Here is a 23,293-nt window from a genome sequence, read left to right on the forward strand (position 1 = left end):
GAGTTTTTAAGAGCTATAATGCAGGTCTCAATATGTTTAGTGTTAATTTCAAACGATTTTGTTCACTGAAGTTTTCATGTGTTGTTAAAATCACGGCTCGCATCTGGTATAGTCAGTTTCAGAGGATAACACTCAAACCAAACATGCAGCTTTTTGACAGATGTTTAATTATAGAAAGTTTTCAGACTGAGAAATCATTTGTGGATCTCTTGTTATTTCAGATGTAACTACTTATACACAAATGTGTACTGTTCTGGCCTGTTATCTTCTGCTGAGTGCTTTGACTGTTGGGTGACAACTTGAAAACAGCAACATATTTAGCCAAAAGAGTGTGTTAAGTCTCCTTTGTCACATCAGGCACAAGATGGTCAATAAATCTAAAACAAATACAGTAATGCACATGAAAATGTTAGCTAGTATTTTACATGTAGCTATTTTTCTTTTCCTTAAGTTCCCCAAAGAAAAGAAAAGAAAGAGATTAGTCTATCCTGGCAAGTTCTGCAGTCCAATGTCATCTCTCACACTAAAAGCTTTAGGTGTTCCATGGCTTATATTCTCCCTCACTTAAATTTAAGTAGTTTTCAAAAGTTTGAGCTACGCTTTTGTAAATTTAAAAACTGTATAGTTATTTGCTCAAATAATACTTTTCCAAAGATTTTTTTCTCTTACACTCCTAATTGCTTATACTTCAGAAAGTTTGGAACGTGAATTAAGATAGAAATCATGGAAGAGTGTATATAAAGATGTATAACTATATATTACATGTGTATTCCAAAGTAATTTAATGTAACATTATTATTAGAAATATGACTAAAATAATATTTGGTATTGTCAGGGGGTACACCCTTTGCGGGGACCCCCTTATACTGACCCGCGTCTCAGTCTGGGCCTATACCGCACCCCCCAAAGTCCCCAAAAGTCCAGGCCCCTCTATCAGGGGATATATGGTACCAAAGGCCTAGTCCTTCTGAGGCGCCTCTCCTGGCCCCGGGCCTGGTTATCCAGGGGGGGCCTGCGTGGTAGGGGGACCCGGGCCCTCCCTCTCCACTGGGTCCCAGCCCAGGGCCCTTTAGGCAGGATCTGTGGCTCCTGCCGGCTCGGCGGGGAATCCGGCCGATACACGCCGAGCCCAATTTTGTGTCCCCTGCCCTGGGCTGCTTCCTACCGCGCCCCGGTTCCCCGGGGGCCCATTGGCCTCTGAGGCAGGACCTGCTGGGGTTGTGGGTACGTTCCGGTCTCCCGGAGTCGGGGTCCGCTTCCTTGGTGTCAGGGTCCAGCACTGGCAGTGGCTCTGGTCCCCGCGGCTGCAAAAACACTGGCCTGGCCTGGTCTCCTCTCTCCCCCAGCTGTCCTCCTGCCTGCTGGGTTCCCTCTGCCTTTATACCTGGCCTCTGCTGGGAGCATGCCCAGCAGGGCTGGAAGGGCGGGGCCCTCTCCGCCAGCTGGGCCTGGGCTACTCCTGGCCCTGCAGTGCGAGGCCTGTTCGCCCCGTCACAGGTATAAACAACTTTTTCTATTCAAGGAAAGAGGATTCTTTTGACCCTCACTTAAAGCCTCAATGATATCACCCTTACTGCTTTTCATTTCCCTAGAAAAGATTAATGCCTCTCTTTTCTGAAAGCATTCATAGCACTCTAGTAATGCCAGAAGGCAACACCAACATGTAACGTGAATCACTCTCTCGCAAAGGCTCAAATGCATCCCACTGTAAAAGGTACAGCACAAAACTTAAACAGGACTTAAGGTAATGCATAGGTCTTGTGCTGACTCACTACATTGTGATGAATTTCTTCTACACAACAAATGCAGGTGATACCTTTCGTTGTGCTTCCCAACGACCCTACAAAAAGCCAGTTTAATTCATTATTTAGGTTCTGTTCCTTGTTGACAACATTACACCAGAGACATGAAAACAGCAGAATAAAATGAATAGCTCAATACTTAGGGGAATTAACGTGGCATTCACTATAACATAACTCTGCACATATGTTCTAGGCCAGCAATACTATTCTTAAAAACCATATGCCAAGGAAGAACTGTTAAAAAATTCTTTCAAGGGATAAAAGCAGAAAGAGAGTAAGAAATATGAAGCATTTCCAATGATAGACATTACACTTTTTAAATAAATATTTTAATTCTATTATTGGCATTTACAAGTAGAAAGCGTACAGTATGTTACAAATTTATCAAAAGGTGAAAAATACGGATGTTACATAAGTAACAAATGTAAAAAAAAAGTATTTTTCTTACCTTCCCTGAAAGTAAGAAAACTATTCAGCATAGGAAAATATTGATATCAAAAACACAGTTTAGGTAAAAAAAAAAAAAAAAAAAAGGTCTTTACACAGTACAATAGGATCTTCAGATCTGCAGGACATGAAAGTTCTTGTGAATTTCTATTTAGCCTACATATTTTAGGAGATTTGGAACATACAATAAGCAATTGTAAGTGAGTCTACTAGGAGTTATCCCTCATATCAGTCCCAAAATGCTAGAGTGCAGTGAATATTTTATACAATAAATAATTCTTCAAAAGTTTCTGTAATAGAAAATTATGTAATGTGGAAAAAGCCACTCCAAGGTCATATTGGCTAGGCAGTGCTATAATAACAACACTTTATAGTACTTTAAGACATCTAAGCACTTTACAGATGTTAAATAACTGACCCTTATAATCCCTGTGAGGCAGGCAAGTAAGCAATATCATGGGGCAGCTGAAACTTTGAGAGACTGAATAATTTGACCCTTGGCTGAGCTGAGATTAAAACTCAGGAGTTCCTGGTATCTTATTGTGGTTCCAAGCCACTAGACCACTAGACTGTCTCTGTAGACTATACTACCTATTTGATCTGACAACTTCCAATCATGTCATGCTGGGAGGAAGTACTGGGAGGAGTGCAGGAGTAAGGGAGAAACATCCAAAATATTTCATACTGATTCAGAAGCTCTCACACAACTTTGTCAACAAAAAATAAATTCCTAAAGTGCTGGACAGCTTGACCTGCTTCTAGCACCTCTTGTATGGGTAAAAGTTACAGCACTGTTGCCAGCAATTGCTCAAGCTTATTTCTTCCTTAAAGTTTACAGATAGAGGAATTGCAGGATATGGTAAATACATTTTTGGAGAGACTCTAATACTGAAATTCCTTCATTCACCTTCCTTCTTCCATGGGTCTCAAGGGAAATGAAACCCTCAATACTCTTGCACTGCAAAACACGTTATTAAGTTGGAGACAACACACGCACTGCCCACAATGAAAACATCTGAGCTCATTTTCAGTTCAAAGCATTAACTTAAAAATCACAAACCAACCAATGGTAAATAGAAAACCCTTTTCAAATGCTGTATGCGGAATGTCTTGTTTTTAAAATACAATGCATGCAGGAGAAATAAGTTCACCCAAACACAATTAAATTAAAATATGTTTTAAGTCTGTTTCAGCAGCATAATGGTTATTATTTTTAAAGTCTCCTCCAACCACACTGGCCTGGGCTTAACATGCTGACTTTCACTTATCTACAACCATACAATGGTTTCACTGTTCCACGATTTTGCATTTTGACAATGCCAGTACATGAGGTCTATACATATTGTTCTGCTTCCCCATCTTTGGAAATGGGCTTTGTTGTGCCACCTTTGCTTTCTTCATTTGTGTTCGCTGCTGCTGCTGCTGCTTTTTCTGGGAGTGATGCCAAATCTTTAAAAACATCCACATAATGTCCAAAGCCTGGACCCCAGTTCAAAAGGTTGTCCCAGTTGAAATTTCCAGTTTGCTGGCCAAGCTTTATGGGCAATGTGTTCTCAGCAATATTAGATGCTGTTGCCTGTGCACCCACAGGCCCACCCTCAGCTCTCCTGCCAGGGTACCTCCTAGGCTTCAGCCTAGCACCATAATTGTCTTCGTCATCTGCATCTGACTCATTAACTTGAGATAATTTGGGCATTCTGGATGTGTACACCATAGGTTTGTCTCTATCATACTCCATTTCTGAGCAAGTAAACGACTCATGGGAGTCACTATCAGATGATGATTCTGGAGCTGGAATACCATCAGCTGGATTCCGTGTTCTTGACAGTGGCCTTCTGCAGTCCTCCTCTGAAGAAGACCTTCCGTGATCAGCACTACAGATGCTTGGATTTCTAGGGCGAGGAGTGTTAAGTCTCTCCACTTCTTCAATAGAGAGTCCTACAGGAGGAGCAGTCTCCAAAGGAATCTGCCCTATTGGTTGCTTTAGGCGACTTCCCGGTCTGGAACCATGAGTTGCTATGGTCTGGGGACTCTTACTTCTTCTCCCTAATCTAGTGGCATAGTTAAAAATGCCAGGCTGGCAGACGTCATTGTGCATCTCCAAAGGACTCCCTTCTCTTATGGACAGATGAAGTTCCCTTGCAGGACTGTTTCTGTAGAAAGCTGACGACTTGGAAAACGGAGCGGGACTATGACGAGATAAAGGGTTGGGAGTAGGGCATGCAGAGTGGCTTAAGGAAGTTGTCCTGAGTCCCTGACCATATGACGGCTGATAAGTCAAGCTGCTTGCTCCCAGTGGCATTGGGGATTGCCTTGCAAAGCCAAGTGGGCTATGCCGCTGGATAGAGAATTTGGGCGTGTGACTCCGGAACTGCTTGTAGTGTTGAATGATGTCTGCGTCTGAAGGAGCAATGCTGCTTGCATTTTCAATGTCATAGTGCTCTATTTCAGGTTCAGGGGAAGCCAGAGGGGCACTAGGTATAGTCTCTGTATTATGGGGGATGTCGGTCTCGTCATAGATAAGGTAAGGGTTTTCTCTTTCAATTATATCAGGCTTAGGGTTCCCTTCAGGCTGCTTCCTGACCGTCATGTCATCGCCATAGGGCGGAATGTTGTCAGGGTCATCAAATGCAACGTTCTCACTCCCTTTTTTCTTCTTTTCCTTTGTTTTCTTCTCCTCCTTTGGCACTTTTGTCTTCTTTCCCCTGCACTGATTACAGAGGATCAGGCTAAGGACAAGCAGGGCAAGAACTGTCGCACAACTGCCAACAATGGCAGGAACGGCCCATAGTGGGAGAGACAGCTCCGCTGGGTGCGGGTGAGGGACACAGACATGTCCTCCATTGAGTCCACCCTTGCACACATGTCCTTGGGGACACAGGATACCCAGACAAGCCACCACCATCTCACATGTTCTTCCTGTGTATAATTCAGGACAGCTGCAGGTAAATCCAGAATGCGCACCTGGTTCACAGCTGCCACCATTCTGGCAAGGGTTGGAAACACAGGCTCCTGGAGGGACACATTTATATGCATACCACTGGTTGATGCACATTAATTCACCCCAGCATGGATTACTGGCACAAATGTTGGGACCTCGGCAGCCAATCTTCACGGAGGAGTCCGTTTTGGATATGGTAGCAGTGCTGTGCTTTCCACTGAAAGGAAGACTTTCTCCACAGTACTTCACATAGGCAATACAGCCATCAAAACCTAGGGAGAAAGAACAAAAGTTACTTTGACACCTCAAGACAGAGTGTCCACTCAGTGTAAACAAAATTCAGCGTCAAAAAAAATTCTCGCAGAATAGTCACAGTAGGCAAGGTGACTTGTATGATGTGTAGAAAAGTACCAAGAAAGATCTACATTATTACACTGCATTTATTATACTCAACACTTACAATGCAACTGTTTTTATACTCTTGTAAAGGGCCAACATTAAAAGCATTATTTTGGCTAGCCCAAGAAGGCAATGATCTTTATTTATTGAAATAGCTTTAATCAGCATGCAGTATCTCCTGCAAATGTAAATTAATAGGACAAGATATGCCCTTAACCACACTCAAGAAACCTTACTGACTTCAGTGGCACTGTGGGGATGTAACTGAGAGCACAATGTGTCCCAATGATTTTAGCATTAAAAATATTTTGTTTCATTTAGGTGAATTGATAATTATCTCAGTTACACTACTATAAATCTGGAGCTATCCACTGAATTCACTGGAGTTACTGCACCTTTGCTTTGGTGTAATTGACATAAGAATCAGTTCCAGTGCCTTCTCACAATTAGCCTCAAATTTTAACAATTTTCCTTCTTTTGGTAGTTATTTGTCTGCCATATTTAATGACTCATTTGCTTATAAATGGCCAATGAAGCAAGCATGGAAACCTGCTTTGAGAAAGTGTTAAGGAGCTAAAACAAGGTTAAATAAAGGATCATTCTAAAGAACGTCTAGCACAACACTTACTTGATATCATTAGTGATATTAAAAAAAAACCAAATACTTTTCATGTACTATGTACAGAAAGGGATAAAAGATAATAACCAGCAAAGCAGTTCAATAATTTATCTGGACATCATTTTCTCTGAACAGAGACTTTTTAAAGATTTCACAACAACTTGCAATTTTTTTTTAAACTGCTAGTCAGAGTTTGAGAGAGCTTGAGGTTTTCCTACTCAATTTCAAACCCCCAAGGGTGCTCAGGTCAACATTTTCAAATCTGCATCCCCAAGCGTAGACATCAAAAGCCACATATAGGTGCTGAAATAACTGACCTTCCCCAGAACCACAGAAAAACTTGGAACATCCCACAGTTCCCAGGGCCTTCAGTATGGCTGGAAAATAAGGACACTTCTACTTACGTGCCCAAATATGGAAAAGTAGGCACCCAAGTTTGAAAATTTGAACTCAGTTTTTAAAAAATTTTAAGTAGAAAATAAACATACATTGTATAGCACAAAGACCCATTTGGGGCTTGGGAAACATCTGCCACAAGCTTTTTAGTTTGGAAATAAATCTCACACCAAGGGAAAAGCTTCAGATTTAAAAAAGGCATTTGCAAGCATACACACTTCTGTCATCTGGTGACAAGATTTGCTGTGAGCTTTGAAATACAAATGAATATTTTTGTGACTGTAGCTTGAGTCTCTAAAATGTGATGTGAACCCTCAAGAGGCTGTTTTAAAGGCTTTATTTTCAGATCTTTATTCTAATTTTGCTTTCCATAGAAACACAATTATTATGTTAAAGTACTTAGTAATCAATGGATGGCTAATTTTGGGGAAATCTAAATATTTTACATTAACCTCTATATCCACCAAATTCATTATCCAATTACAAACCCCTTTCTTTTAAAAGATGGTTATTCAATGGGGCTCCTATATCCAGTGACTACATAGAAACCATCCATAATATTGCCAGGAATACATATTGGCTAAAAAACTGGATTGAAATAAAATTTATAAATTCACTCCCTTGTAAAAAAAAATATGCAAGAGCATACTTCAGACAATCAGTATTTAAATTCCCCAAAAGGAGTTTCAACATGTGTTCATTCTGCAGCCTTAATTTACAACAGAGGCTGTTCCTAAAGCTACACACCTTCATGTCATCCACGATCTCAAACCTTCTTTTTCCTGACTTTACCCTTATCTCTAAATCCGCCTATCACCCTGACTTTGACCTTGGCTTTGTTGAAGTCCTTATTCATGGCTTAACACATTCCTGGCCTATCCAGTGCAATTCATTTTTCTGCTGTCTTCCTAATGTCCCACTATTTAGACAGTAAATGTTCCACTGGGCTACAGCCAGAGTCCTCACCTCTATTGTTTTAGGAAGCCACATTTTCATGGCTTCAGGGTTTCTGAATCTAACAGTGACCTACAGGCAGTCCCCGGGTTACGTACAAGATAGGGACTGTAGGTTTGTTCTTAAGTTGAATCTGTATGTAAGTCGGAACTGGCGTCAGCCGCTGCTGAAACTGATCAGTTTCAACCGCGGCTGAATCTGGACGCCAGTTCTGACTTACATACAGATTCAACTTAAGAAACCCAGGCGTCCCCAAGTCAGCTGCTGCTGAAACTGATCAGCGGCTGATTCCAGGAAGCCTGGGGCAGAGCAACTCTGCCTCGGGCTTCCTGTAGTCAGCCGCTGGTCAGTTTCAGCAGCAGCTGACTTGGGGACACCTGGGGCAGAGCAGCTGGGATGCTGCTGGGTTGCTCCAGTAGCGCGGCTCCTCAGCGCTACTGGAGCAACCCAGCAGCACCCCAGCTGCTCTGCCCCAGGCGTCCTGATTCAGCCGCTGCTGAAACTGACCAGCAGCGGCTGAATCAGGACGCCTGGGGCAGAGCAGCTGGGGTGCTGCCGGGTTGGTCCGGAGCGGCGCTGCGGGACCAACCCAGCAGCCCCCAGCTGCTCTACCCCAGGGGTAGGCAAGAAAAGCTTGGTCTGCTGGGGGGGGCACTAGCTGCACCCCCCCCAGTAGACCAGGGAGACGGGGAGCAAAGCCGCAGAGCACGCCCGCAGCAGGACAGCCCAACCGCGCCTGGGCTGTCCCCCTGCGGGCGTGCTCTGCGGCTTTGCTCCCCGTCTCCCTGGCCTGTAGGGAGACAGGGAGCAAAGTCTTGGAGCACGCCCACAGCGGGACAGCCCAGGCGCGCCACTGCTGTCCCACTGCGGGCGTGCTCCGAGGCTTTGCTCCCCATCTCCCTGGTCTGCTGGTTGGGAGACGGGGAGCAAAGCCGCAGAGCACGCCCGCAGGGGGACAGCTCAAGTGTGCCCGGGCTGTCCCGCTGCGGGTGTGCTCCAAGGCTTTGCTCCCCGTCTCCCTGCAGACCAGGGAGACGGGGAGCAGCTTTTCTCGCCCTGGAGGATGGGGGCGGCGGACTGCGGCACATCTGGGCGTCCCGCCACTCCCGTCCTCCGGGGCGAGAAAAGCCCAGTTCGTAACTGCGGATCCGACATAAGTCGGATCCGCGTAACTCGGGGACTGCCTGTATTTCAAAACTTTTCAGGGCTTGAATCTAATAAGGTTTTCAGGACTGTGTAAGCAGACTGAGCAAAATTACCTATGTATCTCTGTCCATTATGTCTCAAATGGAAAACACCTTTCCTTCCCCCACCCTCCAGAAGCAGGGTAGTGGAGAGTAAGCTGCATTCTTCCTGTGAACACATGGGAATTCAGGGAAGAACTGAGATACATTCCTTTTCAGAAGATCCTCGGGGTAGTGAAGATTTGCATTCACCTTTATACTCCAGACTATAGCTAGTTGAGACAACCTAATTCATAATTTAGACTCCCAATTATTGTGAATGTACACACATTTGCATTACTCACAAATTATGTGCTTACACATCTGAAAATTTGATTCTGAATATCCATAATTATTTAGCCACAACTCCAATCTTGACTTTCTCTCGGTCTCCACACTGTAGCTTTCATTAATTATGGGGTGATGAAAGAATAATTATTTCACCAATATGAATCTGGAATTCTCTTCTCAACTGCAATTTACGAACCTTTTTCCAATAGTTTTTTCAGAAGAGGCTTTTCCAAAATTTGGCCCGTCTACACTGAGCCAAATTTCAGAAAAGCCTCCTCTTTTGGAAGAGCCCTTCTTCCTTGTGGGAGGAGGAAGAAAGGGCTTCTGAAAGGGTGTGTCTGCTCTTCCACAAAACAAGTGGAAGAGCAGACGCGTTCTCTGGACGTGGCAGAGTTTTTCCGGGATACCAGAGAAAACCCCATAGTGTAGACACAGCCTGGGGGTACATCTACACAGCATCATTATTTCTGAATAAGTGCACGTCTACACTACAAGCCTATATTTAGAAATAATGGTGAGCTGGAGGACTCATAGTTGCTCTCATTTCACGAGGAGTAAGGGAAGTCTAAGGAAGAATGTTCTTCCTTCAACTTCCTGCAGTGTAGACAGTGCCTAAAACTGAGTTAAGCTATTTTGATTTAAGATGTGCAATTACCGTAGCAGAAGTTGCATAGCTTAATTCAATTTTAGTCACAGCAAAACTTATATTTCTTTTCTCCTCAGGATGCACTGTGTTTAGAATGCACTGTGTGATGGCTTGTCTGCAGGAGGCTATGTAAAACAAATTGCATCTTAGAGAACACAATAAAAATTCTTGAGAAAGTAGGGAAAAAATAAGTGTGCCAATCAAATGATGAAATACTGCAATTTGACATTACAAACAATAGAAAAAAGTAAACATTGTGTTCATTACTTATGCTTCAGAAAGTTTCAAAAAATGTAAATATTATGGTTGTAGGTAATAGGTTACAAATATTTATTCTAGCATTACTATAAATTGTGGAGGACTCTAAAAATGACTAGCATAGAGATAAATACTATGAAAACTGACTGCTTTGAAATAGCACATTTAGTCAAGGCACACTAGAAAGCAGGATTGACTTAAGATTTCAAAGGACACTATTTTAAAGACTGAACATACTGATGTCAGAAATGAGAGAGTAGCTGTTTTCAATATCAAATTTGTGATCAGAGATGCAAGTCACATTTTATTAAGCATACTGCCAAATTGTACTCACACGCTCTTCCTGTGCCATGGCAGTGATTAGTTTCCTCTGTGAAAGAGCTGTGTATTCTTTCATCATTGCTTTAATATTCATTTTCTCCTATTTATATATTTGTAAATACTGGGGAAATTGATGATTTAGGTTCATGTTGGGAACCAAATACAATGAAGGATTTACTTGCTTAATTCGTGGTGGTCTCTCTTTCTACCTGACATCATCTGCAGGAATTGTGATTTTGTCAAGACTACTTGAGTATGAGTGCATTACTGGATTTACAAGTTTCACATCTCTGGGACTGCCCCCAACGTATGTTTTTGTCTGTCTCTCCCAGTACTTCAGATATTTTCAAAATTCTGAGTTCACATAGAGTTTTATATCTCCCCCTTGTAAATCTTTGGTAAGTCATACACAGTGTAATCCAATATTAAAAAAATGTTGGATTGTTCATTCCTAATGCAAGCCAGACTCTCATAATTTGTTTATTTCTTCACCAATGTGTAAGGAGTTACTCTCTTCATTTTAATTTTAATTCCTGCTTTGCTACAAATGTCTCTATTTGTAATGCACAGATTGCAGTTTGGACATAAAATAAATATGTAAAAAAGATGGGGTCAGATATGGCATGCATGCAATTTCACATCATATCACAATTTGTATCAATTCACTATTGCGGAAGACATTTCATTGGATATTGTAAAAAATATAGTGTGATATCTTTCAATAGTTAAATTAATTTATCTGGTGAAAATACTTTGAGTTAGTCAAGCTTTCAATATGAAGATTGATTTTTAAACATGTCTGCTCTGCCTGGCATACCTCACAGTCTGCAGTTAAAAATCATGTCTCTTCTTATTGCAAGAAGAATATCAGCTAAAAAGATGACCAGTACTGTTGCCAGAATTTTATACTACCATGTTCACTCTCTGAGGGTATGTCTACACTAGAGTGTTATTTCAAAATAGTTATTTCGAAATAAGATATTTCAAAATAAGGCGTCTACACACAAAATGCATTTCGAAATAGCATTTTGCTATTTCAAAACAGCATCCACACTGAGTGGACTCTGAATAGCATTTAAGGCTGACGATTCAGTTCCAGCAGGGCACCAGGTCAGGACTTATTGTGTAGGGCTGCTGCCTAAGGCTATTTGAGGTCTGTACTTAAAGAGACCTCCCTGACCAGCCAGTTCTCAGGTTTCCCTGCTTGCTTGTCTACCTAGCTGAGGGACAGCAAAGCATTTTGTCTCTGTGTGTGCTCTGGTTGCCCTCATTCGGGACACCACAGCACTCTGCAACATGGAGCCAGAGCTGCCCGTGGGCACTCTGGTGCTTCTCGTAGATGCGTTGCTGTGAGTTGGGCTGCACTTTCTGCAGGCTGCCATCCGGATAGTCCACAGGGGGTCTGTCAGTATCCAGGATTCCTTGCAGAAGAGCTTCCACTCTGAGGAGCACTAAGAGCCTCCCTGGTCTGCTCCACTGGGGACTTGTGCCTCATTCCTCCCTCATGTCCTTCCACTTACCCCTTCCTAATTCCCCTTCCGGATGTCAGATAAAATACATGTATTTTCATGAACACAAACTCTCTTTATTTAACAAAACAGTGGGGAGAGGACTGAAACTTTGGTGAGACTGGGGGAAGGATCTGGGAGAGGGGAAAAGAGAGGGTGGAAGAGGGGAGGGGGAAACCTGGGAGGAGGGAGCTGGAAGGGGAAAGCAAGGGGAAGAAGGAGGAGACGAAGCTCAGGGCTCAGGGCTGGGGGGTCTTGCCTGACCAACTTGATTTTCATGAGAACCTGCTCCTGGGTTCTCATGAGGCCTTTGGTGGCCAGGCTGGAAGCTATCCTGTCATAGATGGCCACGTTCCTCCATCTAGTACGGAGATCATGGGCATTGGGGGCATCCCCCCAAACCTGAATAAGGTCCATGATCTCCACGCTGGACAAGGAAGGCGCCTGCCTTCTCCAGGCACTGGTAGGCTCCTGGGAGCTGGCAGACTGCTCCTGGGGAGCAGTGGAGGGTTGGCTACCAGTGGCTTGGTGGCTAATGTTTTGGGGCCACTGGGTCAGGGGCAGTGATTGCTGGCTCTGGGCTGGAAGGCTTGGAGCTGGCACAGGCACTGTAGCCAGAGTCAACCCCTTTAAGGACTCTGGAGAGAGGGGAGGGAGAGGGATGTTCTCGGTTGGGGCTGGAGTGGCCATGAGGGCACCCTGGGAAGGCTGTAGGCCCCCTATTTTGAAATAAGTGTCTACACAGCACTTATTTTGAAATAGCTATTTCGAATTTGGCGTTATTCCTCGTAGAATGAGGTTTACCAAATTCAAAATAAGCGCTCCACTATTTCGAATTTATTTCAAAATAGCGGTTTGGCTGTGTAGATGCTAGGAAAGTTATTTCGAAATAAGGGCTGTTATTTCAAAATAACTTTGCTGTGTAGACATACCCTGAGGGAACTGATCTATTCTCACATTTTATGATGTTCAATGAGTGTTTCATATTGAATTTTTAGTTTGTTTCTCAGATGTAGAAAAATAAATATTTATTTCTGACAGCAGCAAAAAAGATAAGGAAGTTTGAATTGCAGAAATCATTGTAATGACCTACATGTCAGCCCAAATACTGAGGTTCTTACCAAACCTCTATGGAGGCAAAATTCTCATTAGCTGAGTAAAACAGTCCTGAGACCCCTTCCACTCCCTAACTCCCTTCCCAAACCTGAACCTTACACCACCTGCCACATGCCAAACCTCTCAGTCCTAGCCTTGCATCCTCTCCTACATTCCAAACTCTGCAAAACTGTCATTGATTTGAAATATAAGATATCCTGACTTAGGTTCTCTAGAATTTGGCCTAGTAATAATCCCTACACTATTAAAAAAAACATCTTTAGTAAATGGGATCTCAACATCAAGTCACAAGTGTAAATGTGACCAGTGTTTCATATCTAAACAGTTCATTCCTGTCAGGGAAGTGGTTTTAAAAGCTGTATAGATATGTATAGATACATAGACATGCATTCTCTTTTTCACCTGTCTCTGTACTTCTGGGAGTGTGGCTTGGCGGGATTCCTCCCAGAGAAACTGTAAGAACATTAAGCCCTCCAAAGTCTTGGGTGATATGAAGAATCTCTCTTCTGTAGATTTTGTCAATGGACAGAGCAGTGGTGGATCCATTCTTTTCAATAAGGAAGGAATGCCATTGACCATCTGCAGTGTAAACTTCAGGAATATTCCTCTCCACTTTCCCACCAACTCCAGCATCAGACGTGTAATGCATTTTGCCATTTTTTATCTACACATGCAATGGAAAAGCAAATGATAGATTATTAAAATCATAACAACATACCATGAATAAAATACAATATCTCAAGGGTACTATTTGATCATTATAATCCATATCATTTAACTATTATAAAGGAAATGAGGAAAAGCACTGACCATTTTAATTACACAAATGAAAATGAATGTCCCTAATATGTAATGCCACCCGAATGTGTCTTTAGTAAGATTCCATCTTTTTTTTTAAAACCATATTATATTACACTAATATACAAAGAAGACACATGATAAGGGCACTACAAAAAGTTATTATTTCTGGTACAAAGTTAGATAGTTGGATATAGTCAATAGTGTCTCATATATTCTTGTTGAAGAAATCCCTAAGGGTGAACGTACAGGGCTTTGCCTACTCTGCTGGCTTTTGCCGGCAGAGAATATGCAAATGAAATGCTGATTAGCATCTTGTCGTGCGTCATTTGCATAATCTATTCAAGCCAGTTTTGCACAAGGGTTTTTTGCACATAAACAAGCAGCGTGGACATTTCCTTTTTGTGCAAAAAACCCTGTTTCTGCAAGATTCTTATGCCTCCAATACAAAAAAAAAATCTCACCTTTGTAATGTCAGTCACATGACTAATAACAAGACCAACACCATTTGTTAGATTCAAGAGTTTAAAAAAAATTATTTGGTCAAATCTGCACTCTGCTATATTTTAATTATTAGTTCTTCACTTTTCTTATTTGATCTTTTAAAGCTGAAATGGAATGGAACCTGAACGTTTTGTCTTTTATTTTTCTTTTATGCAAAAAGGGAAAAAAATCGCATGACGCAACATTTTCAATGCCCACTGAAATTTTAAACCCAGAACTGTAATTTTAACGCCACGTTATATAATTCTTCTACCTGCCAACAACCAGTACATTCCCTAGTGATTTATTACCCTTAAGAGCTATTTATTTTTCTTTAAAATTCCTTGTGGCCAATGGTAACAGACACATAAATAACATGATACTGCCATACAGAAAATATAAAATTTCCAGTGACAAGACTGGATTGTGACTTCTTCAGTCAGAAAAAAGAATGTGGCTCCTAGAGCCTTGAACCACACCATATTTCTAAACTAAAAATGAATGGTTTATGCTGATAACACTTTGAAGGATCCCATTTCTGGGTTTTATTTAAATAGCAGTGACGCTGGGAAATGAGCTAGAATGAAAAGTATGAATTGCGAAGCAAAAACAAACAGAACCCAAACTATGATGATCACCTAGCTGCACTGTTAATATCCTAAGGGTATGTCTACACTACAGCATTATTTCCAATTATCTTATTTTGAAATAGTTAATTCGAAATCATTTATTTTGAAATAACACGTCTACACACAAAATGCATTTCGAAATAGCATTTTGCTATTTCAAAATAGCGTGTCCACACTGAGTGGACACTGAATCACATTTAAGGCCAGCCGGAACCAGGTCCAGCAGGGCATCAGGTCAGGAGTTACTTTGTGTGGCTGCTGCCTGAGGCTATGTGAGGCCTGTGCTTAAAGGGGCCTTCTCCCCTCCCCCCGGACAGCCGGTTCTCAGGTTTCCCTGCTTGCTTGTCTACCTCGATGAGGGACAGCAAAGCATTTAGTCTCTGAGTGCTCTGGTTGAACTCACTCGGGACACCGCAGCACTCTGCAACATGGAGCCAGAGCTGCTCCTGGGCACTCAGGTGCTTCTCGTGAACACACTGTTGTGAGCCTGGCTGTACTTTCTACAGGCTGCCATCCGGGAGGTCCATCGGGGGTCTGACAGTATCCAGGAGGCCCTGTAGGAGAGCTTCCACCCTGAGGAGCACTATGAGCCTCCCTGGTCTGCCCCACTGGGAGCTTGTGCCTCATTCCTCCCTCACATCCTTCCATATACCTCTCCCAAACCCCCCTTCCTGATGTCAAATAAAATACACGTAATTGCATGAACACAAACTTTCTTTATTTAACAAAACTGGGGGTGGGGAATGAAACTCTGGTGAGACTGGAGAAAGGAGGCAGGAGAGGGGAGAAGAGAGAGTGGAAGAGGGGAGGGGGAAACCTGGGAGGAGGGAGATGGAAGGGGGAAGCAAGGGGAAGAAGGAGGAGGGGAAGCTCAGGGTCTCGCCGGACCAACTTGATTTTCATGCAAACCTGCTCCTGGGTTTGCATGTGGCCTTTGGTGGCCAGGCTGGCAGCTATGCTGCCATAGACGACTGCGTTCCTCCATTTAGTGCAGAGATCATGGATGTTGAGAGCATCCCCTCCAAACCTGAATAAGGTCCATAATCTCTACCCTGGACCAGGAAGGCACCCATCTTCTCCAGGGCCTGGCAGGCTCCTGGTGTCAGGCAGACTTCTCCTGGGGAGCAGTGGAGGGCTGGCTTCTAGTGGCTTGCTGGCTCATGTTCTGCGGCCACTGGGTCAGGAGCAGTGACTGTTGGCTCTGGGCTGGCAGGCTTGGAGCTGGCACAGGCACTGTGGCCAGAGTCAACCCCTTTAAGGACTCTGGAGAGGGGGGAGGGAGAGGGATGTTCTCAGTTGGGGCTGGAGTGGCCATGAGGGCACCCTGGGAAGGCTGTAGGCCCCCTATTTTGAAATAAGTGTCTACACAGCACTTATTTTGAAATAGCTATTTTGAATCTGGCGTTATTCCTCATGGAATGAGGTTTACCAAATTCAAAATAAGCGCTCCGGTTTGGCTGTGTAGACGCTAGTAAAGTTATTTCAAAATAACGGCTGTTATTTCGAAATAACTTTGCTGTGTAGACATACCCTAAGATCTTATGGAACAAACCGCTTCTTATTCTTTGTTCACATTTTGGTATTTTGCTTTACATTTCTTTCCCATATTAGTTGCAGTGATGATTTGCGGGAAGGCTTTGTGAACAAAAATGAGTGCAGTTCTAGAGTAACAATCTGATGATGGTGCATGTCCTTCAATTCACTCACAGTGATGAAATCAGTGAGATTTCCACCATGAAGTGTCTAAAGGTTTGTCTATAATGCATCATAGCACGAAATAAGATACACAATCTGAGCTACGCAAAATATGTATCTTATTTTGATCTTATTTCAAAATAGCTTATTTCGTACAGTGCCAAATTTCAAATTAACCCGCTATTCCGAAACTTCCCTTACTTCTTGTGGAATGAGGTTTATAGGGATGTTGGAATAGTGAACCCAAAATAACGGGCTTGCTGTTAAGACATGGAATAGCTATTTCTAAATAATCCCGTATCCCAAAATAGTGTTGAAGTATAGATGTACCCTAACTTATAATATTCCTTTTGCTATATGTGCTAAGGATTGATAATGGCAGAAATGACTTTTTCTCGATTATAATTGGACAAGCTTCAAGTTCTGTCTAATAAGGAACATGACAAGATGGAGCTGGCCCTTTGGAACCATGGCTCATGACTGCTCTTGGATTATTGCAGAGATCTGTAGCACCTATGGCATGCTGAGGTTTCAGGGGATTTATTTAATTTCAGATAAGGGTCCTTGTTGAAGTCTTCATTCCTGGTGACATTTTTTGAGCATTTAGCATCAGTGAACTGGTGCCAGAATCAGCAAAGGATACTTTAGGTAAGACTTTAGAGTTTAAAAAGAGGGGAGCAATAAGTCATCTGCATCATGAGGATGTCGCAAAGGCTATGTCTACACTACACCGCTAGTATGAACTAGCGGGGGTAATGTAGTCATCCGCAGTTGCAAATGAAGCCCGGGATTTGAATTTCCCGGGCTTCATTTGCATGAAGCCGGCTGGCGCCATTTTTAAATGCCGGCTAGTTCGAACCCCATGCCGCGCGGCTACACGCGACACGGAGTAGCTAGTTCGGATTAGGAACGAGGAGTACAGCTAGTTCGGATTAGGAAGCCAAATCCGAACTAGCTACTCGGTGACGCGTGTAGCCGCGTGGCACGGGGTTCGAACTAGCCGGCATTTAAAAATGGTACCGGCCGGCTTCATGCAAATGAAGCCCGGGAAATTCAAATCCCGGGCTTCATTTGCAACTGCGGATGACTACATTACCCCAGCTAGTTCGAACTAGCTGGGTAATGTAGACATACCCAAACAGAGCAGAGAGAGCAAGTTGAATTCCGAGTGCTGCAAGAGGATGGTGAGACAGGGATTTTCCTAATCTTAGTATTAAGGATTTACATAGCAGTGAGGTAAACTACAGATGGGCCTCTCTTTCTTCAAAGTAACAGGGGACACCCCTCACAAAATTGCAGTTTGTAGCTGTCTTAGGACCATTGCCCACAATGATAGGGTTCCTATTAGTGCATTTGGCTCTCACTCATTCAAGGTTGGACCAGTGGCAGCTGTGAGCCAACAGTGAATAGGGGATAGAAGAGTACAGGTAATTGGGTGCTGGCATTCAAGTTAGGAATGTAACATTCTATTTAACTGGTTAACTGCTTAAACATTATATTTAACTGGTTAACTGATTAAAAAGGGTGTGCCCCCCTTGCCTGCTGAGGCCAGATGGAGCCCCCTCAGCCCAGCCCATGGCAGGCCTGGGTGCATTGCAGAGAGGGGCTGCTCTGGTCGGCCAGAGCAGCCCCTGACTGTAGGGAACCCGGGCCCACCACGGACAGGGGCTGCTCTGGATGACTGTAGCAGTCCCTGTCTGTGGCAGGCCCCCCATGGGGCTGGAGCAGCCCCCTGCCTGTGGCTGGTGGGAAGCTGCTCCAGCCCCCACCAGTTAACAGTTAACCAGAAACAGTAAACATCACCCATTAAAGTGAGTTGAATTATGGATCTGTGGACACGATTGTGCATTGGGCCCCACAGCAAGTGGCTAGTTCACCTGGATGTGACAAAGTGATTTTATGTCAGCATGATAGCAGAGGCATGCTCTGAGACCAGCAGATGCCTCTCTTTTACTCTTTGGCACTCAGGAGCAGCCTCTAGGAGCAGATAGGGGAATGATTTGGGATTTTATAGGTGGGCTGATTTAATCATGAAAGTTAAAAAAGATTTAAGGCAGGTTCAAAATCTCCACTCAGGATGGGGGAGGGAGTTACAAACTGGTCTGAAATGCTGCAGCAAAGGATTTGAGAGGGGGACAGATTGACAAGGACTGAAGTTGTGTAAAGTGGAAAGTCAGGGGAGGGATGTATTTTAATTCATGTCAAGAAAGAAATTGTTAATTCTCTGGGGACCTGTCTGCAGGATGGAGGAGAGGCAGCCAAATGAATTGCTGATTCTCATTTTGGCACATGTCCGATTCAGGTACTCATTCCACAGCTCTAGTTCCCACGTGAGCCAGAATTGTGAGGTGGATCTACAGGAAGGAATGCCCCAAAGAAGCTGCAGGTTGGCACTGTGGATCCCAATGCCTGATACAGTAAGGATACAACTCACTCTTCCCAACCCATAACCCTCAAACAGAGGAGCAATGCTGAATCCCTAGCAGTGGGATAGGAACAAGTTTGAAGGCTGATGGCATCTTTCAAATAGGTGGAAATGATTAAAGAAGAAATGATGACATGCACTGTATGATTCATTGCTGGATACTTCCCAGATGAGTTAACAAAGTCAATTAAACCGCATAACTCACATATTGCCTCTTTTTCCTGTACAGCTGGGATAAAGGACAGTAATGATCATTTTATCTTCTGTTTAACACAGGACATGCAGTTACACCTAACTACTGCTGCCTTTATCCCATCATTTTTGACTGAGCTAGAACAGATCTTGTAGAAAGACAACAAATCTTAATTTATAGAATTCAAGAGATGGAGAGTCCATCATATTCCTTTGGTTATTGTTCCAGTGATTAATTACCCAAACTGTTTCCTTTCCCCTTTTACTTATTTGCAGTCTGAATTCATCTGGCTCCAGGTGTGAGCCACTAGATCTTATGGTGTCTTTCTCTCCTACATTAATGAGCCCTCTGACTCATAAAGAGAACCCTAATTATGAAAGTTCACTTATTTCTCCAACGTTTTCATAAATGAAAATACTTGCAATCTTCATGGTCCTGATTCACCACTGCATTACTCCTGTTTTATCCCATTGTAGTTCCATTTAAATCAGTGAGTTATAATGAGTAAAATGGAGTGATGTAGTGTGATTTGGTTGGGGTGGCTTATTTTAAACACGTTCTAGTATTGAAAAATATTCAGATTTTTACCATTTTTCCATACGCTAAATATCTTCCTGCTCAAATATGTTCACAAGTCAGACAAATCAAATTATTCTGAAGGTGGGCCAAAGTATTCAGACTAAAAATAAGCACTTAAATAAGTGGTGTGACCTTCAGAAGTGCTGAAAATTCACACCCGTCCATGAAGTCAATGGGCTTCTAAACTCAGGCCAACAAGACTGGTAAATCTGACCATGGTACATGAGGTATTATAGTACCAGAAGAAAGACCTGGATTTAAGGTTGATCTCAATCTCTGACTTTTCCACACAGAGAAAAAGCAAGGCTGGCAATGACACAGGCTGCATTTTCATGGAGTGGTTCTAAAGCTCTCTCATTGCCCTGGACATGCAGGAAGACAGACAAGACACAAGGAATGTGGTTTAATGTGAATGCAACTTTATTAACTCATCTGGGAACTATCCAGCAATAAATCATACAAGGCAGGTCATCATTCCTTCCCTAATCTGTTCCACTTGTTAGAGCCCCTTCCCCCACCACAGCTGGTCCTCAGCTTCTGGCTGGGAACCTACCATCCTCTCCTCATATGAGGGTTAAAAGGCTGTGAAAGGGGTTTTTCTCTCCACTGAAGCAAAAATTTGGAACCCTAACCCTGTTCCCCAGCTTCTTTAGGAGATACCTTCCCCTAAATCCACTTTCAGTTCCAGTATGTCCTTGAATGAGACTCTCTATCAGATAGTGCTTACACTGGACACTTGCCAAGTTGTGACAGCTTGAGTCATACCTATAGTCCTACCCACCAGGTCTCGGGTTGTTGTGGGTAGGCAAAAAAGAAAAAAAAGCCTCCACCCTGCCCTAATCAATTTGCAAATGAGTGGAAAATTCCCTTCCAGTCTTCAAAACTATCACCAGGTAGACAGCTGCCCTCCCCAAAAAAGCCATCCCTGTCATCCCCCCTATCCAAACAAACAACGAACAGCCCTGAGGTAATCCCAGGGAGGGTAGACTGTGTGTACACTTATATATCCTCCCCTCTGTTGCACAGGAGACTATGGATTTCCACAGAGTTCCTGCCTGACCAACTCTCAGCTATAGCCCTCTTCTCACTAAGAAAGACAGATTTTGAAAGAGGAGGAAGGGATGGTGTGTAGAGAGGGCACCCTGCTTGAAAAGGAAATAGTTCCTTTCCCAATATAGGCCCAGACAGTGACACCTCCTCCCCCACAGCTTTGAAGCTGCTGGGGTGCATAGTTGCTGCACCCATGATTAAGTAAGGCTTCAGTGTATCTAGAAATGATGGAGTTTGAGTGTAAACAAGCCACTAGCATTTTAACCACTAAAGTCTACTTTGTTTTTTTATCATGCTTACAGAGGTTGCCTGTCAAATTTCTACTGTCGGCAAAATTTAAGTAGTTTATTAATTCCCACCAAGTTAGTCTTCACTCGGCCAAGTTTGCAGAATTGAAAACAAGAAAATCTCCTCAGATGTTATGAATCAAGGGGCACAACTTGCAGCTCAGCATGCATAACATACGGCACCTAACCACTGCCACTCTTTCTGTACGTATAGGGGGTGGGCAAAGGAGATACCTACAGCTTTTCCTTGTTGGGCAACAAAAAGCTATCAGTTCTTATTCATCCAACACAGAAGCCACAAATAAAAATAAATGTATTGCATTTCATTTATTTTATACAATAATGCAAAATTATATGCAAATGAAATATTGATTATGGGTTTCTTAGAAATTGATGATGCAGTATTTTTTGTCAGAAAAGTTGTGCACTCCTGGTAGGAATTGAAACCAGGCAAGCAGACAATATCAGTCCTGGCTGAGGCGCAGAAATTGTGGTCTTATGTAGGAGTTTCTCCAAATGTTGGGAAAAAATTGGAAAGAATTCCAGTAGTTAAGGAAACTTGGAGCTTGCAGCTATCCAATAAAGAGGCCTGCCAACATCACTGCTGTACTCATTTAGAATTATGACTAAGTGGATTGAGTCATAGCCAATCTTGAGCAAGGTAACTTAATTTAGGGCTAAAATCTGCATGGATCTTAAAGCACTTAGTTAATGGTGCATCTCAGAATCATGCAATGTTTGCCTTTTTAACATCTCCATTCTGGTGAAGAAGATAAACTTGAGGAAGAGGGACTTATGTAAATGAAATAAGGTTGTCTGGTGTGCACTGCATTGGCATGAACTCATAGAGCTTGTTGGCTTTGTTTGATAGTCTGACAGTGTGATGGGGGAATGTCTGAAAAAACAGAACATAAAATGCCAACAGCAAAAAGATTTGCACTCTAGAGAGAAATTTAGTGGTGTTAACAAATATGGCAACAAATAATCCTGCTGGCCTTAAAGTAGACATTATCTGGAGTCTAGACAAAACTGATTAGAAACCACACCACTAAGACCTTCTGATAGCTTGAAAATAATAGAAAATAAAATAACAATGGTTGAGAAGATGAAAGATACTGGAATAGCGCCCAGTATTAGTCAAAGCTGTAATATTTTATAAAGAAAAAGACAAGGGCAACAGAAGAAGTGATTTAGATCACTACACAGCAGGCAGTCCCATCAAATCAAGTCAGCATTAGTGTTAATCCTACCTTCACAGTAGTGTAATTGCTGTTTTCCTGGATATGAATTAAAATTCCATTCTCACTCCTTGTCCTGAATTTCACTTCCAAATGGTTTACGTTCAGAGGCTCCCAAATAGCACCTCTAGTGCCATATTTCATCATGTACTCTCGTTTCTTATTTCGGCTCATGTGGTAGTCAAGGCGTCCTTTGCCTTCAAATGATAAGGCAGTATCGGCAGTAATATCTAGGATAAATATAGGAGGAAGTACTGAGTATGTTTTATCTAATTATTCTGTGGGGTAAGAAAAATGAATGTGTGAATCGTTGGCCACATCTTTATACTTTTTGGCCACTGCAGCTGAGACAGAGAGAAGAGAGAGTTATCTGACTGCTAGTGTAGAGTAGGAGTAAATTTTAAATATCCTGGGAGCCAGGGGAAAACAAGAAAGGAATTTTGGCTCTGTGAGTTATAATTCTTTTCTTGGTACGCTCCTTCTTCCCTTTACTCTGGATGGTGTCCTTAGGACAAAACCAAACTATATGCTCCTCAGGGCAGGAACAATATTCTATTTATTCTGTAATACATTTAGCCCACCTTAGGCTGGTATAAAAATAATATATAATATTGAATATACAGCATAACCCTGAAAATCCTCCTAGAAATGCAACAAAACTCTTTTGTTAGATAGCACATCAGCAGCATATAAATAAGCAATACGATAATAGACTATGTAAAAAAAAGAGTAAAAAAACAGAATTAAATAGTTTTCATAGAGCAATCACAAAAATATATTAAATCTGAATACAAATTAAGAAGGATGCTATACTATGCAATCCTAATAGTATTACGCAGAGCTATTTATTTTAAAATTAATAACTGTAGACATAATTATGCTCCTCTTGTTTGTTTTTACATTTATGTGTGTGTGTGTGTGTGTTCATTCTTATTTGAAGTGTTTTTCTACCATATTCAAAGTGATGATAGGGCACAAAGTCAATGTGTCCCTTT

At 42.5% G+C, this 23,293-nt stretch overlaps 1 protein-coding gene across 1 annotated transcript in view; it reads right to left on the minus strand.

Annotated features, from left to right (window-relative positions):
• Nucleotides 1-2,314: 2,314 nt before the first annotated feature.
• Nucleotides 2,315-23,293, minus strand: part of FAT4 (FAT atypical cadherin 4) — a 242,442-nt gene continuing 221,463 nt past the window's right edge. Inside the window, exons 15-17 of the mRNA XM_075929867.2 lie at nt 22,311-22,528; nt 13,324-13,585; nt 2,315-5,462 (exon numbers count right to left, since the gene is read on the minus strand). Coding sequence (XP_075785982.2) covers nt 3,583-5,462; nt 13,324-13,585; nt 22,311-22,528 — 2,360 coding nt within the window. The 3' untranslated portion in view covers nt 2,315-3,582. The remainder of the gene's footprint in view (nt 5,463-13,323; nt 13,586-22,310; nt 22,529-23,293) is intronic.

This window comes from Pelodiscus sinensis, chromosome 4 (genome assembly GCF_052426305.1).
Source record: "Pelodiscus sinensis isolate ZL-2025 chromosome 4, ASM5242630v1, whole genome shotgun sequence".
In the NCBI taxonomy this organism is placed as follows: Eukaryota; Metazoa; Chordata; order Testudines; family Trionychidae; genus Pelodiscus; species Pelodiscus sinensis.